Source organism: Lagopus leucura, unplaced genomic scaffold, assembly GCF_019238085.1.
Source record: "Lagopus leucura isolate 7727_CA_CO unplaced genomic scaffold, USGS_WTPT01 Super-Scaffold_100012, whole genome shotgun sequence".
Taxonomy (NCBI): domain Eukaryota; kingdom Metazoa; phylum Chordata; class Aves; order Galliformes; family Phasianidae; genus Lagopus; species Lagopus leucura.
The window spans coordinates 9,063,855-9,080,659 of record NW_024962267.1 but is presented as its reverse complement, the minus strand read 5'-3'; the positions used below and the strand labels follow the sequence as shown (position 1 = coordinate 9,080,659).

Below are 16,805 nucleotides of genomic sequence, written 5' to 3'. Positions count from 1 at the left end.
CGTTGCTGCTTTTCTTGCACATGCAAATTATTTTGAAACAGCCTCTCCACACCCACAAAAAGGAAAACAAGAAAAGGAGTTCTTGGTTAATTAAAGGGATCCATATTATGGCTGTTAGTATCTGCAGCACAATTGTGAAGCAGTACTGCAATGTATTTTACATGCATTGTTATCCATTACTAGGGCATGGTAAGAAAAAGATACTTCCAAAACTTTGTCTTATAGTCCCACTAGTCACAATTACCACATCGCCATATGGTGTAGTGTTGCCAGTTCAGAACGGTCATTAAGAATTAAGCAACCATATTTTAATTAGCACTGTTCATGTATTTAACATCCAAACCTGCTGTCAATGGCAAAATTGCAGTTGAGACATACCAAATAGCCTATGCTTTGAAGAAAGTTGTTCTGTTTCATTGCCAAGGTTAACTGACAGTTGTGGGCGTAATAAAATTGTGGACCAGAATAGAAGGGCAGTGAAGAAAGCTTAGGAGAACTTCCATAGAATAACATTATATTGGTTAAAATGAATCTGATTCAGTCACAGACATTATATACTCTGCATAAGGCACTCATCTGAACTGTTTACATATTTCATGCATTTGAGTAATCCAAAATATATATACTTTTCAATTTTTATTTTTTCTACCACTAAGATGTTCAATTAACTATTATGCTACTGCTGCCAAGGCTCAGGCATTTGTGCTGAAGTGACTTACAATACTTGTGAAAAAAACTAGCTTGCTTATGTGATTTTTTTTAATTTAACTTGGCACCATTAACATTACCACAGCAGAGCATGAATAGAAAGAGGTGTCACAGAACTGAAGAACAGCACAAATCAGCATCAAAAAAAGATGGAAATAGAACTAAAAGATGAGATGACGGAGGATGAAAAGCTTTTCCGGGAAGAGTGGAGGAATGAAGAATAGGAAGAATAGGAAACAGCAATACCATTTGGAAAGGATACAGAAAACTCTCCCACCTCTCTTGAATGTTTCATGCCAATATAAATTCACATATACCCAAAGTCAGTAGGTTAACCCCACCTTTTCTCTACATTCAAAATGATGCCATCACATATGGTAAAGCTTAGGGAGAGAAGAGTTAACATTATTGAACAGGAAGTTTTATTACTTGCACATGTTGCAATTCCTTTGTGTTCTATCAAAATTTGCTGAAATGAATGGAGTCATTCATGGCAACAGGAGTTAGAAGAAAGGAGATTTTAGTTTTTGTGAGTTGCTTTAAGACTGTAAACTTCACAGGTCCTAATGTCCTCCTGCTAAGGTCCCATGGGCTCCCGGATCACTTTTTTTTCTTTTCTGTGGATAAGCACCCACATATAAATATGTGTTAAAGCTTCTTAATAAACTGAATACAAATGCATGTCACGATTACATTTCCTGACTATGCAACTTTACAGAACACAATGCGTATTTTTAAATGAACCATGGTTGCCTCAGAAACCTCTGAAATAGCCTGCTGGTTTTTAATATCTTACGTCATATTTATTTCTTTACATTTTAATCACGTCAGTTTTTAAATAACTTTTGATGCATCTCGCTTCTTCCCATTCTGTAATATGCTCCATTCAATGCAAAATTCAACTTTTATGATCAGAAAAAAAACTGTACAAGGCAGGACTGAAAGACAGTTGAACAATGTTTTCACATATGCTCAGGTAGAAGATGCTTCATAGAGAAACTTTCTTGCCGTGTAAAGACTAAAAATCTCAGTGTTTAAGCAGGTTTTCAAACAGGTTTTCACATCACCAGTGTAATGATCTGGTTTAAAAGACTGAACCACAAGACAATCTGTTTGGCTCAAAACAAACTAGTTGTTGTTTTAACACATTTTTTTTCTTTCATCTCTGAAAGGTAGGCTTCTTTGCAGCTTCTGAGTAGAAAAATATTTGGCATTTCAGCAAAACAGCTTTCAAATGCCATCTCCAAAACTGCAATTGAACTACCCTAATAAAGGGTGAAGGTACTGTTCCCTAGTTTATTCAGTACGTGGGGTTTGTGTAGAGAGTCGCAGTGAGTAAAACCTAGCATGACTACCACGTTCAGAGACAAGACTTTTTGTTTTTACAGTACAGCTTAGAGACAAAGCCAGATTCCTTGTAGAGTTATGTATTTAATCAAAGCTCACCTAGTTATTTCCCTTAGTACATCAGTGCCACTTATCTCAGAAGGAATTCCTCGGTAGCCTTCAATGGAATAATCCAATTCACCATCCACTGCACACAACAAGCAACATTTACTGCAATAACACTCAGAAGCCCCTAGAAAGTTCAAGCTATACCATGTTTGATTTGAACGAACAGGCATATGGAAAGTATTCCATCATTTCTAATAATGGTTCTGCTGCATTACAGCTGCAGCAGACAGCAAATACCTGATAATCACAAGTTCACCTCAAGGGAAAAGCCAAGGGGTCTCAAGATGCACAAGGCTGAAATTCCCAGAAGTTGTGGGGAAAGATGATGTATTCAAACTCAGTCAAATATTTCCTCGCATAACAGATTCTGCATACTTACAAATATCAAGTAGCCTCTTTCTTAGAGTAGAGGTAAAACAGACACTTTAAAAATTACAAGAGGAGCTTAAAAAGAGACCCAACAAATCAATTAGCAAAAGTGAAGTTTTAATCCTGCAGGACATCATATTAAAAGATTAGCTAGGAATAATTAGGAATTTTTTACTTTATTGGGTTTAGCAGCAAAAAGGTTTAGTATTTTTTAAAAATCTTTACCTAGCATCAAAACAAAAACAAAACAAACAAAAAAGCCCCAAACATTCTTCACGAATCCTTTTACTAAGCTTTGCAGTGCTACTAATACAAGGGAGCTAGATTTGTGTACCAGCATTTCAAAGCAACAACAAAACCACACACTAAAATAATGGTGGCCTTTCCTCAGAATTTCTGTTCAATCTGATAAAAGTAAGCATTCAGAACTGACTACGTCTTACAAATAACTCTTCAGTTATTTCTCCAGTACACTGGAGAAAGGCATTTAATGTATTGAAAACCTTTATACAGCATTAGAGGGACTGAACATTTACTTCAGCAATGAAGCAAATGTGTTCATCATCTCCATATTACACCATCTTCCGAGAAGAAGTGTTGGCTGTATGGACAAAGCTGCTCCTCCCCAACCATCTCCAGTACCACTGTATTAGCACCTAACAAAAATCACGTCATCAAAAATCAGAGCACCTTTTAAGCTCTAAATGCAGACGTCTGTTAAGAAATGAGAGAACTCTCATCACAGCAGGCATTACGATTTCCCCATGTTATACTTTCCCAAGAAAACTTCATACACTGAATTGCAAATGCACATGCCTAAATCTGTAATACCTCATTTCAGAGACAATTACAATGAATAGCATGGGAAGATACTCTGGACAACTACTAGCTGGAAAGAAAGGCTTTATGTTTAAGAACATGTTGCAACAAAGCTTCTTTCAAAAGAAGGACAATAAGAACATGTTTAAATATCTATACACAAATGTGTGCAGTTTTTTTTTTTTTTTTAACTTGATACAAGACATTGTATTAATTGTTAATACCCACTGATTTTGTTTTGCTCCATATAAAGGTCCTTAGACAGGAGAAAGACAGCTGTTTTCTGTTTATGTGCAACAGTAAACCATGTCTTAAGATACTTCTCAAATGACTGCACTCTCTGAGTACTTGTATAAAACACATAGGAAAGGATGTTCTTCAAGCAGCTCTGACTAAAGTCAGAGCCCCAGCTATGGTCTCATTTGTTTTGTAACCCACACTCATCTATCAATACACAGTTGCAGTTGGTGGAAAGTATGAGGGAGTACAGAGGTGGAGTCACAGAAGCACAGCGTATTGTGGGACAAAATAACATCCCAGCCAAGGAGTCCAGTAGCGTCAGGTGCACACTTAGCTAGGTGTGGGTAAGGAAGCCCTGCTTTATTAGTCTGCAAGATCTCTCAAAGCCAAAATTAACTGCTCTGGACTAACAGTGGGGAAAACAGAACGTGGTAAACAGAAAGACCTCAAAATAGTTAGCTTATGCATCTCTGACATGGCAATGCTGGTCAGGAAGTATGCCCACTGATGCTCCTGGGACATCAGTCCACAAGCCTTGCTAGTCAAAACAATGAATTTACTTCTGGTGCCACATACTGGCATTGCAACTGATGTGGATAATTATTCAGGGAACATGGAGGTGGGAAAGCAAGGACAGCAGTTTCATCTTCACAGTAAAATAAGCTGTACTCTGTGGCAGACATGCATGAGTTTATGAACCTCTAATTTGCCAATCACACTTTAACTCAGTTCTGATATACACCAAGGAGATTATTTTATTCACTTGTCACTTAGCCCTGGAATTAATCACAGGCAGAATTCTGTACTGCATGTATCAAGCTGTTGCTTTTCTAAAGATCCAAGCTATGAAATATCTATGGGACTAGGACAGGTAACTAATAGGAGCCGGAAACATTCATATCAGAGCAAAAGCCTTGATGATTACTATTTACCAAACATCATAAATAGGTTATTATGCTGTGAACTGTCTTACTCAGGAGGCTAAAGCCTGTGAACAAATTGACAAACTGAATTAAAAGGTATATTTTTACAGAAAAATAAACTGCAAGGAATTACTGATGTAACGACAAGAAAAGTTACATTATGGATCCACAGACAACAGCTACAGGTACTATGCTTTCAAATTAAGATTTTCTTAAAAGAATTCAAGAAAGATACTTTTTTCAAGTTTTATCTGGAAAAAAAATACCACATTTCCTAAAGCTTAGAAAGTAATCCAATCCTTCTTAATTAAAAACATACAGTAGCTCTAGTACAACTCTAAGAGGGATTCATAATACTGTCCCATACCAACTCAGTCCACCTGAGGAACAATTGATAACTTCTGCACAGTTAATGCCAGGCTGAGATAAGCCATGCTGACAACAATAGTTTAGATATTTTATTAAATACATAATTCTTAACCTCACAGAATTGCCAGTTCATATTTTTTCATAAATTTTAATTGTTTTATCGGTCTGCCTATATTAGTTTGGGAAGACCAAAAGCAGAGTAGATTGGCTGATAACTCCTCTGTCCCCAGGTCTAACAGCACAGCAGACTTTCCCACTTCTTTCTGTGAGCTACAGGGAGTAATGGAGACAGCCTCTGCTCCCATCCACACACCCTCAATCTTCCTCCCCTGCCATCCCTCCAGTATCTAAATGCCCCACAGGGTCTGCTTCCACTGACAGATTCACTAGAGGAGTGAGTGGCAAGAAGTTCCTCATCCACAGAAGATTTACCAAGACAGATTTGGGACCAAACACCAACTGTCAAAAATCTAATGCAACCACAGCCTGATCTACTTACTCCATACCTTAAAAGCAGCACCACCGTGAATAACGGATTTGATGAAAATCCCAAGGTCAGCTCCAGTCTCCCGAGATTTGTTGCCTTTTAAGCTCACACCAAGTCCAGCAGAGCCAGAATCGTTCAGAGGAATCTCAAAGGTCAGCTGCTCTGTGGTTTCTGGAGAAAGAGCACTGCAGTTTGGCTCTCCTTTCTGATGGAAAAAAATAAGGATGAAAAAGCGGGTGAAAACAGGATACTTGCTGTACACATAGGCTCATGTAAGAAATACTTCTCTTTTCTGGAAAGTAGCCTGAAGAAATAACATTACAACAAATGGTGTATTTAGTAGACATTTGGTCACATGATGCAGCTTAAAAGATGCTCTATTTAACAATAGCTAGGAATATGTCTAAAGAGAAGGTAAACTAGCTTAGTTTCACATGACCTAAAACTGATGTTGCAGCAGAACATAAAACATTTATTTTAAACACAGCTGCATTAAAAATTTAAGCCATAGAACTCTGTCTTTACATGCAGCTCACAAACTGTAATGACAGTTGTGCTGTTAAATTCCATTCCCCTCTGAAAATTGAATTACATCCTTAAAAAAATATCCCTCCCTTAAGCCTGTCTACAGAGGGAATTTGGAGAAGCAAAAGTGAGGGTGAGAATCAAAAATGCAGTAACTTATTCTGCACTAACTCCCTTTGTGCATACATTTATTCCACACAGAGGTTTTTCTGCCCTTCTGGTAAAGGCTCATTAAAGACTTTACCTGTATTACGTTACTGCTTACAAGATTGCAAAGCCAAGTATCCATAGCAAGGATGGTCATCATAGGAAGAACAGAAAGAACTTTACTGAAGACTGTACCCAGTGTTTTTTTTGAGTTGCATGCTGCTGGTTTTGTGTGTTGTGTTGAGCTTTTTATTTTTATTTATTTTTAAAGCAAGTTACAATCATCATTCTAAAGAAATAGATTCTAGTCTGAAATATTGCACTTCACAGAAATAAAACTAGAGAAAGGAGACTTGCTATGGTGTAAAGTGTTGAAAGAAGATGCCATCTATTAGTGTAAAAGACCTTATTACATCAATTTTTATTCCACACTTGTTTCTTCAAATAACCTTAAAACAATCCAATAGCTTATTTTGTCATGTGGACATTTTCTATTATTTGTAACAGTAGCATTAAAAAAATAAGAAAAATGGGAATGCACAAACATAAGTTGAAAAAGATTACTGAGGCCTGTTTTCAAAGGGCTTCTGTTGAGTTATCAGACAGAAGCCCAGGCAAACATCAGCTGGGCCAATTCTTCTTTCACCTAATGAGGAAGAATAACTTCCAGGCATTAAGCTGCAGTTTATACACTGTCAATGCAACTGCCAACAAAGGTGCTAGAAGTACAGATGTTTTCTCATTAGCCAAAGCAATTCCATTTATTTTTCATTTATTATAAGCAGAAACAAAAATTTTAAAGCAACAACGAATAGAAACAGAAGCCACTAGGTATACTTGTATCCATTTCAGATGCACTTTCAATGATGAGAAGCAGCCACTGGTTTGCAGAAACTGCATGACCAGAGCATGAGGACTACAAACCTCAGTCCCAATACACATCACACTCAAATTCTTCCCGGAATGTAGCTACATGTTATTAAGTCAATATAATTTGCCCATCTGCAAAACATAAAAATGACATAGCACTGACACTGATAGCAGTCTTGATGCCAGAGCTCACGTCTACCTGTGCTACACATCTGTTTTTACTTCCCAGAAGAGGACAATTCCTTTACAGTTCTGTTACTTTTATTCACATTCTGAACACAATTTCTGGAAACCTACGAGTTCATACGTGTATAGGTGTCATGGTTCTATGCCCTGCACACTACATGATGTCTTGATGTGGAATACTGAAACCCAAAAAACATAGAACCATGACATTAGGCAATACTGATCAACAATTTGGAGGCATTCCTACTCTTTCTTCAAAACAATCAGTGCAGTGAGAGAAAAAAAATCTAACAAGCATTTTTGCATTTAACTTTCACGTGGTTTTGGAAGGAAGATTTTAGTGCCCTACCTAATTTTCCAAAACTCATGTGTACTTGTCAGAACTTTTAGGCCAGAACTACTGAAACAGCACATCCTGTCTGGTGTGGATGGAGAAAATCCTCCTTGGATTTTCTCAAGGTCCTGAACACGGTATCTCTGGCCATCCTTCAGGACAATCCATTATGCATTACTTTCCTGGTTCCCTAGGCAAGCAGTTCCTACATGCTGCTCTCCTCAACATGAAGACCCCACGCAGAGCAAGAAACAGAGTGGTGTGGACATTCCTGACAGGGACTATGGCTCTGACAGAGACCAGGAAACCCACTCCTGTGTGAAGGACTGTAGCCGAAGCAGAGGACCCAGGTTGGAGCAGAGCAGAAGTGTGAGGAGAAAGGAACTGTGTAGGAAACAATCAGTGGGGCGCGTGTCACCAAAGAGCAGTTTTCCCCCTTAGAAGCTCTGTGTTTCTCATTTCTCAACTTTTCTGGCCTCCATGGGAGCTTCCACAGGCCACCCCTCAAGACATACCTCCTCCTGTGCATGCTCTTTGTTACCATTCTGCTTCCTGAAGTTCTTTGAGAAACAGAAAATTTCATCATACAAAAACCTTAGCAAATGTTACTTTTATCTATCATTGGAAAAAAAAAAAATCACTCACCTTCCATGAAGTCCTTCACAAAGTACTTCTTGTTCAACATACTAGAATTACTTACATACGTACACATAAAACTTATAACCTCTCCTTTTCATTATTTGTATTCAGTCTTATCCTAAAATCAGCAAAAGCTGAATTCAAGTAATGCTGAGCTTTCTTTAACTGTACTATCAAATATTTGTTACCCATAAGCAATGCTGAATAACTTGGCAATGTCTGCACAGGGATGGTAACATTAAAGGAGATGCTGATCTAAAAAATGAGTAAACTATCTTGATTCACTTAAAATTTTCATCCCCTACTCATTCTATATCATCTGGTAGCAAATGTCTGGGTGTCCAGTCTGTGACATCTCAAGAGTCTTTAGTACGAATCCAGGATAGAAAAACCATTCTTTTTTGTGAGAAAATGTGGATGGAAAGAGAAAAAAGGAAGAGGAGGGGAAAAAAAGAGATGAACAGGATCAAAAATTTAATTTCATCACATGCTCCCTAAATAGTTGCAAATTATTACCCTGATGATCTTCACTTGCTCTTGAAAAGAGTGCCTTTTTAACAGTGACCAAAAAGAGCTCCAGCCCTCCTTAAGTTAACAGCTCATCACTTAACTGCTTCATTTAGACAGCTGATTTCATGAGTGATAGCCCTGTTCCTACATTATGCAAGTATGAATATTAAATGCTGCTAGTGACTCACAGAGCTGAATTCCCACTGCCTCTGTTTCACTGACGTTGCTAAAACATTATCCCAAGGCATCAATACTTTACTATAGAGCAACCTCCATCAGCTGAGTTATGGCCTGGTAAAGCAAATCTTTTCCAACAGACTAAGACTCAAACTCTATTAGAAACATTTCGTACCTCAAAAACCATCCTAGAACTTGAATTCACTCAAACAGAATAAATGAAACAAACAATACAAATACTTTTCTGGGCCAAGAAAAGTTTCTCACAGTTGAATGCTATAAATGAGTCACTCAACAATCACACCATGTATCAGCCATCACAAACGTTTCATACCTAAGCACTTCAGGAATTACATGATAATTTATCACTGACATTATACTCCTGTGTTTTGTTAAACCCTAATATGCAACTAAGTACCACACAGCTGCTGACTCATTGCCCCTAAACTGAATTGGGGAAGAGAATTAGAAGGGCAAAAGTTGGAAAACCTGTAGGTAAAAATAAAGACAGCTTCGTAAGTATGAAAAAAGCTCAGAAAAAAAACAACACATCGCAGCAACAAAGCCAAGAAAAAATAAAAACAAGTGATGCAAAACAGAACTGCTCACCATTATCCAAACAATGCCCAGCCTGCCCCGAGCAACCGCAGCCCCAGAGCAAACTCCCCTGCTTCTTTTTCCCCCACTTTTTATTAATGATCATCATGTTACGTAGCACAGAATATTCCTTCGGTCAGTTGGAGTCAGCTGTCCCGGCTGTATCACATCTCAGACTCTCGTGTATCCCCAGTCTGCTTGATGCAGGGATAGCTTGAGAAGCAGGGAAGGACCTGACCATACGTAAGCAGTGCTCAGCAACTACCGTTTTCATAACAAATTCAGAACACACCATAATACAAATTAATATGAAGAAAATTAACTTCATCCCAGCAAAAAACTGTACATGTGCTGCAGAAAAATGTGAGTAACTCAAGCTAAATGATAAAATCTCAAGTTCCAGGTCGCAAAGCAGTGAAAACTCAAGAAGGCCTTGAGGTAGACTGGCTTTGAAGATAGATACATTGCAACCAGTAAAAGGGATTCAAAACTCTTAAGTATTAATAAGACATACTTAACAGTATTAAGGTAGAGAGACTTAGAATCAGTCAGCTGTGCTCTCTTTGCCCTTTCTTGGCAGGTCTTTCCTTCAGCTCAGCTAAATTTTAGTTCATCAGCTTTCAGTGGTTTCCTCAATTGCAAAAAGCTCTGACACACACATGCATTTTCCTAGTCCCCTCTGCAGCCTGGTCACATGTGTTATTTACTGCTCCAGTCTCAGCTCTTGCTGTGCAAAGCTCCGTGTTTCATCCAGCACTCCATAGTTTCTGAGTGCTCCCATCTGCTTAGGGATGATGAGGGTTTCCTGTCTTTCTCCAGTGTCGTTTTACCAGCCCAGAGTGCAGCAGACAAAGGAAGAGAAAGAGGCAATTTTCCCACTTGCTGCACAGACTCAGCCATTAAACAGACCAGAGCCAGCAATCAAACAGAAGCAAACAGTACAGTCCTCACAAAGAAAATCAGGACAAGAGTGTTTCTGCATACCTAGGTATCTGCATGAAACTTCAGTAAAATTGATTCTGATATTTACTGAATCACCATAAAACAGACAGAAAAGCTCAGAAGAATTTAAATGAAGGTGAGAGAATAGAGAACACTGAGTTTGCTAGTTTTAAGAGTAGAAAACCTAATAATATGTACTAAATAACATTCAGCAACAGAGATGGAAAACCTTCGTTTAAGTCTCGGGATACATTTGATTAATTGAGGTTCTGCCAACAATTGTATTTAATTCTTAGAAGCATGTCTGTACCTCAGGTCTCTGATCTCTTAATTAAAAGGCTATAATAAGGGATTCTTAGAACATCTTAAAATTTTACTGGCATGTAATTAAATATCACCAACTAATTCCCAATCTTCTAAAGCAAAGACAAAATACATTTTTAGTCTTCTCTTATTCCCGCAACACACAAACTGCTCAGTCACCGCTATAAACACAACTGCAACCTCTGAAAAACGTACTGTGCTCTGTAGTCTTTCCTCTGTGGTTAGTCCGTGGTTATACTCATTCAATGCTGTGTCAATCCTCCAACTGCCATGGGACATCACTTTCAATTAGTCCTTTCATTTAATCTTACCACGCCTGCTCTCATTGACCACTGCACTTTTTATCTGTGGATTTATGGTAATCTAATGCATATCTCTCACTAGAAAGGTTGCCTTATTTATCCAATTGTTCTTCTGCCAAAAGAGAAGCTTAAAAAAAAATTAGCTCCCACTTAAGCCAGGAAGGAAATAGCATTTGTTTAACACAACAAGAGACCTTTCAGTACCTGCCCAATGCCCTTGACCAACATGCTATTATGGTCTCTCAGTATGCTGGCTGCCCCTTGCCTGGCTGCTCATTTCTGATAAGAGATGCCAACTCCCTGGAGTGCCTTTCAGAGCTGAGAGCAAAAGGCAAGAGACCCAGGAAGGTTATTTTCAAAGGCTTATGAAGGAAATAAGACATTTACATGCTTTGCAATTATTTTCTGCAAAAAACCTGCAAAAGCTACAGAGAAGTATTTAAATCGTGGCACCACATAACAATTATTGGCAAAAAAGCTTGAAAAGAAGATACTCTCACTATTCTCTATGTTCTTTCCAAGAGTCCAGGGACAATTAAGAAACTGACTCATATAAAACATACATTGTATTTTGTCACAATCTACTAAATTCTAGTAAACTGAAGTCATTCTTCCATGTATCCTTCTTTTAACAGATGCCTTTGTAACAGCATCTTTAAAATCTGCATCTCATATTTCAATCAAAACGGTCGCTAATGGCACACCCTGCTTAGACAAGGCAAACAAAGCAATGCAAAATTGTATCTAAGCGAGAATTTTTAAAACTTCCGATTTTAATTTTATAATTATTACTATTATTAAAACATAATCACGTTTATATAATATTATACTGTATATTAATAATATAATACATTGTATGATTATATTATATATATTACACAGAACTGTTTTTATAAAAATAATATGCTTTAATTTAAAAAAAGAAATACTGAATTACTTGAGCTATTTATTCCCCTTAGGTATGTTAGGGGCCTTCTCCAGAAGCCAGAAGAAATGCAAATGAAGGGATAATTCTTGTCAAGCCTTCTGTTCTTTGCGCCAGGAAAGAAGGGCAAATTCCTTTCGCTGTGCTACCTTCTAAAAGTGTCATCTCTTACTGACACATACTGGGAGCACAGTAACTACTTGACTATGCCTCAGTCTACAGCTCCCACCACTGCAGGCTACAATGAGCTAGTAACCATGTTTTGAGACACACAACCAATGGAAGCTGAAAAACTTTGAGGGGCTGCATTACACAACCTTTGCACTCTAAAGAGATGTTTGCATAGACACAATCTGCATTGATTTCTCAACTATTACAAAAGAAATAGTATCTAATACCCTTACAATAAAACACTCTCCCAAAAAAATCTTGATAAAACCCAGGATTTTATCTGTGCTATTTACGAAGTAATTCAAAGTGGAAGATGCAACGTGTGTTCAAAATTTCCTTCTCTTCATTATGCAGAACAATTCAAGGACTGAATCTTCTGTGTTAATAAAATCCAGAATACATATATCGATCTATTTTTCTCAAGATTCTCTTTCTTTGACCGCAGAGAACACAACAGGGAGTCAGTACTCTCTGGAATCACTTTGTGATTATTTGGTCATTTCTGGTTTATCAGCATTAGAATCATTGGTTCAACCCAAAACAGGTGCAGAAATTCTTAAGTCTATATCTAAGTTCCATTTATTATTTCCTGAACATAAAAAGGCAAGAAACAATTAAAAGGAAGTAATAGAAAATAAGCTCTGAATGTTAAAAACAAAAAAGACAAAATTTCAGGCAAACAAGTTCTCATTCAGGCACGCAAGTCCAAGGTGGTGGAAGGAATTAATTAGTGGAACACTGAAACATAAAAATTAATCACAGTGAGCAGAAAAACACGCTTAATTTAACTTAATTTCTTCCATCCTATACAGTCTTTTACACATTATATGTGTAAAAGACTCAAAGATCAACAGCTACATTACATAAACATCACTTCTCCTAGCTTTTGTTTTACAAGTGCTGGCTTGTTCCTCTTTTTTCCCCCATTCTTCAAAGATCAGGATTATGCCAAGAAACTATAGAAATTGTGGTTACAAAAAACTGGTAAGCTGAAAATCTCAGAACAAATTACGTGCATGTAAAAATGTACACTATGTGCATGTCTGAAGAATAAATGCACCCAAATATTTTCAGTGCTATCATAATTGTGGCAAGTGCAATACATGGACATTTCTCTGCCTGTGTGCAGAATATGCACTGGCCTGGAGGTTCATTAAAAAAAAGCACCAAACAGAATCTGTAAAGAGTCTCCAAGAACTGCAGAGGGCAGTGGTATGGAATGGCTTACACCAGAGCTGCTCTCATTCAGCAGCTTTGCTCGTTTTACCAATATCTGGCGGATAGAGGAATAGAAAGAAATGATCTTGATATCATTATTAGTGGAAATGTTACTTTCAGATCTGTAGTTTTCCTACAGAAAAACAAGATGCAACAAATATGCATGATCAAAACATCATTCTTTCAAAACGCAAAACAATAGCAGCAGTTTGCAGGGCATCCTTCTTACTACGATGAGAGCTGGAAAATCCAAATCAGTTAAGACAGTTTCTCTCTGTAATATTAACCATCCTCCAGAAAACAAATCACTGTTAAACAGCTTAAAATCCAAATGCACCTTACAGAATGTGCTAATCACTGGCCACTCTGCTATAATTAAGTGAAGCAAGAGCTTCCCCTGAGTTTTGGAATCAGTTCCCTGCTCAGCTGCTACGTTGTCAACAGCTGGCATGAATTACAGGGAACATTTGGCTAACTGGATAATAAGGAGAACAGCCCGTGGTTGGTCCAAATTTTACTTCACCGATCTGCTGCAATCAAAAAAATCTCATTAGATCCTCCTGGTTTTGTTTTTTCGTTGTTGTTTTTCTTTTTTTTCTTTCTTTCTTTCTTTTTTTTTTTTTTTTTTAAAGTAATACCAATGCTACAAAAATTGGATTTTCTATTTTATTCCCTCATTATGTGCAAACAATGTAAGTGTACAACTCAGATGTTGCATGACCCAGTGTAACTGAAGCCACAATTCTCTATAATTTAATAACACTGTCTGCAACACTCACTCATTCGCACACATATCACATCTTTCTTTGCTGGTATGGTAAAGGTTTGTTACTCTGCTTTTCTGTTTGCTGGCAATTCATCAGCACAGATGACCAGAACAAAGCCCCAACCTCTGCTCCCACATAGCTTATGGCAGAGCAAGTATTTGCAAAACTATGCTTTCTCCAAACAATAGATTTGTTATGAGGTAAAGACAAATTATATTACTATAGATCAACACAACCAAATGCCACCCTTCATTACTCTGTTACATTATTTGATTTGTGCCCATGCTGCCATCAAATTCTTTCCAGAAAACAATGTAGGAGCCAAGTTCAAGTGCAGCAACATGCTTGAAAGCAGTTCTGTGCATGGGTTCTAATGGGTCCAAGCTCCAGAGGTATCCTTGCTGTGGAGAGTGAGCGGATTTACTAGGTGTCTTCTCCTGTTCCTTAAAATCAGTGACAGGGAATCTAAAGAAAATATTTCTTCAGATTACATTCAATGTAATCTCTCAGTCCCTAGAGAACTGCTCAAATGAAGAACAAGTCTGATATAAAGCAATTATCCGACTATTGTCGAGCGTTAACAAAATCCTCATGTTTTTAGGTAAACTCTGCAAGCATGTTACATAGTCTGAGCATGCTGTTATAAATGTCCTTGAAAAATAGTGAATTACCCACTGCCTCTCCTTCCAAAAACAAACATTTGAAGCACTGGGTTTTTTGTCCTCTTTGATCAAAACAGCACTGTAACTTTCAAGTTAGGAGAGGATTAGTCTAATGAAATATCACAGCTCAAGTTGGAAACAGAGAAGCTGATTTTCATTTCAAAATTTTCACTAAGACCATTCTCAGATGTCTCACGAACCATAGGAATCATGTTAGTAACAACATCCAGTAGTTCAGTGCTATGTTAACGAACACTTCTGTCATAAGCTACCTAACAGATGTTGCTGAAAGGCTTTTTAATTCAGAAGGGCTTGTTCCATAAAATTATCTAATGTGTTTCAGTATCTCACATTTGTATTATGTTGTATTTGGTTGGGATGATAAGAAACACAGAACAGTATTAGAACTCACATATCATCACTATTACTGTGAGGGCCATCACTTGTGCATCAGTCTTTGCAGAGAAAGCAATCTAAGCAAAGGTCAAGCCAGCAGGATAAATGTGGCTACTTTCTACATTTCAATCATGCCACTCAAAAGTAAGTCACCTTTTGAAAGGCAGTTAATCCTTGCTGTAGAGGCTAGAATTTAATAGAAGGCAACTGGGGAAGGTAAAAATTATAAACAGCTTTCAGATTCTTCCAGGCTACTATACCCGCATATTGCTACAGTGATTTCCAAGATAATTTGGACTACGACACTATAGAAGAATAACGTGTAATGCTGAAAGAAGAGGAGAAAAAAGAATACATACTTTAGAAAAAGTGCATTTTCCAAGTGATGAGCTTTGTAACTTAAAACCACATTTAAAAAAAAAAAACAACAAAACTTGATGAGTCACCTTTTCAAAAAACAATCTCAAATTTAGAAGAGATGGTAAAGAAATCTTAAATGTAACAGCTAATTTAGTACTCGAGTCTCAGAAATGTCCCTACGGTTTACAAAGACACTGACACCACAGCACAGGGCTTCCTAAACAGAACTTCACAGTGACCAACTTATCTCTTTCAGGAACCACTGACAAGGAGTGTCCGACTAACCTGAGACAGGGCTCAATACACTCTGCCGTTATTCTCTTCAAAAATTACTCAGTTGGAACAAAAAAGGAAGCCAAAAACAGTTTTGTTAAGACACTTCACAGTTGTCCTATTACAGGAGAACGCAGGCACCAGGAACACAAGAGAAAAGGCTCACATGACAGAATCTGAACTCCTCTACAGCTTCTCCTCCTAGCAGAGGCAGCGGACTCCTTTACCTCAACAAGGCCCATCCCATAACAAGGAAACAAAACGAAAACTATCAGCAATGGTTTGTGAGAAAGCATACTGGATAATTTCTGTAGAAGGTTCTGCTAACAGTGTAAAGGAAGATGCCTCCTTCTCCCTTTTCGCTTTTCACTTAAGAAAAGAATCAAGGCGGTTTTGTGTTCTTTTGAGATAAAATGAGACAAAAGCAGGAAATGCTCTCCTTCTTCCTTTACCCCAACAACTTCTTAATGAAAGGTCAAGCATAGCCATCAATCATGATAAGGAAGAGGGACCAAAGAGATGACCTTCTTTGAGGGGAAACAAGTACATATCAGATAGCACTTACACACTGATATAGTTCTCGTATGACACGCGAGACAAAAGAGACAGAAGAGTTTCATGCCCACATGGAAAAGTGAAAATTAAGCACTAGAGATAAGCTCTGGGATGTCTGATTTTCTTCCATTATGTCAGACAAATGCAAGTCAAGCAAAAGCTCACTTCCAAAATTTGTCAGCAACACAATCGAATGCTACCCCTCACTGCTTCTGCAGTTTGGCAGCCCAGATTAGAAGATTCATCACCTGGGGTCAGCCACCATCACTAGCTTGTTACTGATAAATTGCAGGACTCATCATGCGCACTTCAAACAGCTTTAAAGTTTGTTGCTTTTCTGAAAGAGAACAATCTGCTTTCAGTCATGCTTGACCTCACTGTTACAAAATTCATTTAACATATTCCACTGTGAATGACGCTTATGAGGTAATTTCTGGGAAGAAAGTAAAACTTCTATCTGAAGTAGATAAAATCAAATATAAGTAGTTCTCCAAAGCAAGACTTGTTGACTTATCCTTTGCTAGCTTTCTCAGCCAACATCAGTTAACTTCTATT

The 16,805-nt window shown here is 37.7% G+C and overlaps 1 protein-coding gene across 1 annotated transcript in view; it reads right to left on the bottom strand.

The window, feature by feature from the left end:
• Positions 1-16,805, bottom strand: part of PARD3B (par-3 family cell polarity regulator beta) — a 371,446-nt gene that overhangs the window by 191,086 nt on the left and 163,555 nt on the right. The window contains exon 11 of the mRNA XM_042874585.1: positions 5,390-5,575. Within this exon, the coding sequence (XP_042730519.1) occupies positions 5,390-5,575 (186 nt within the window). The remainder of the gene's footprint in view (positions 1-5,389; positions 5,576-16,805) is intronic.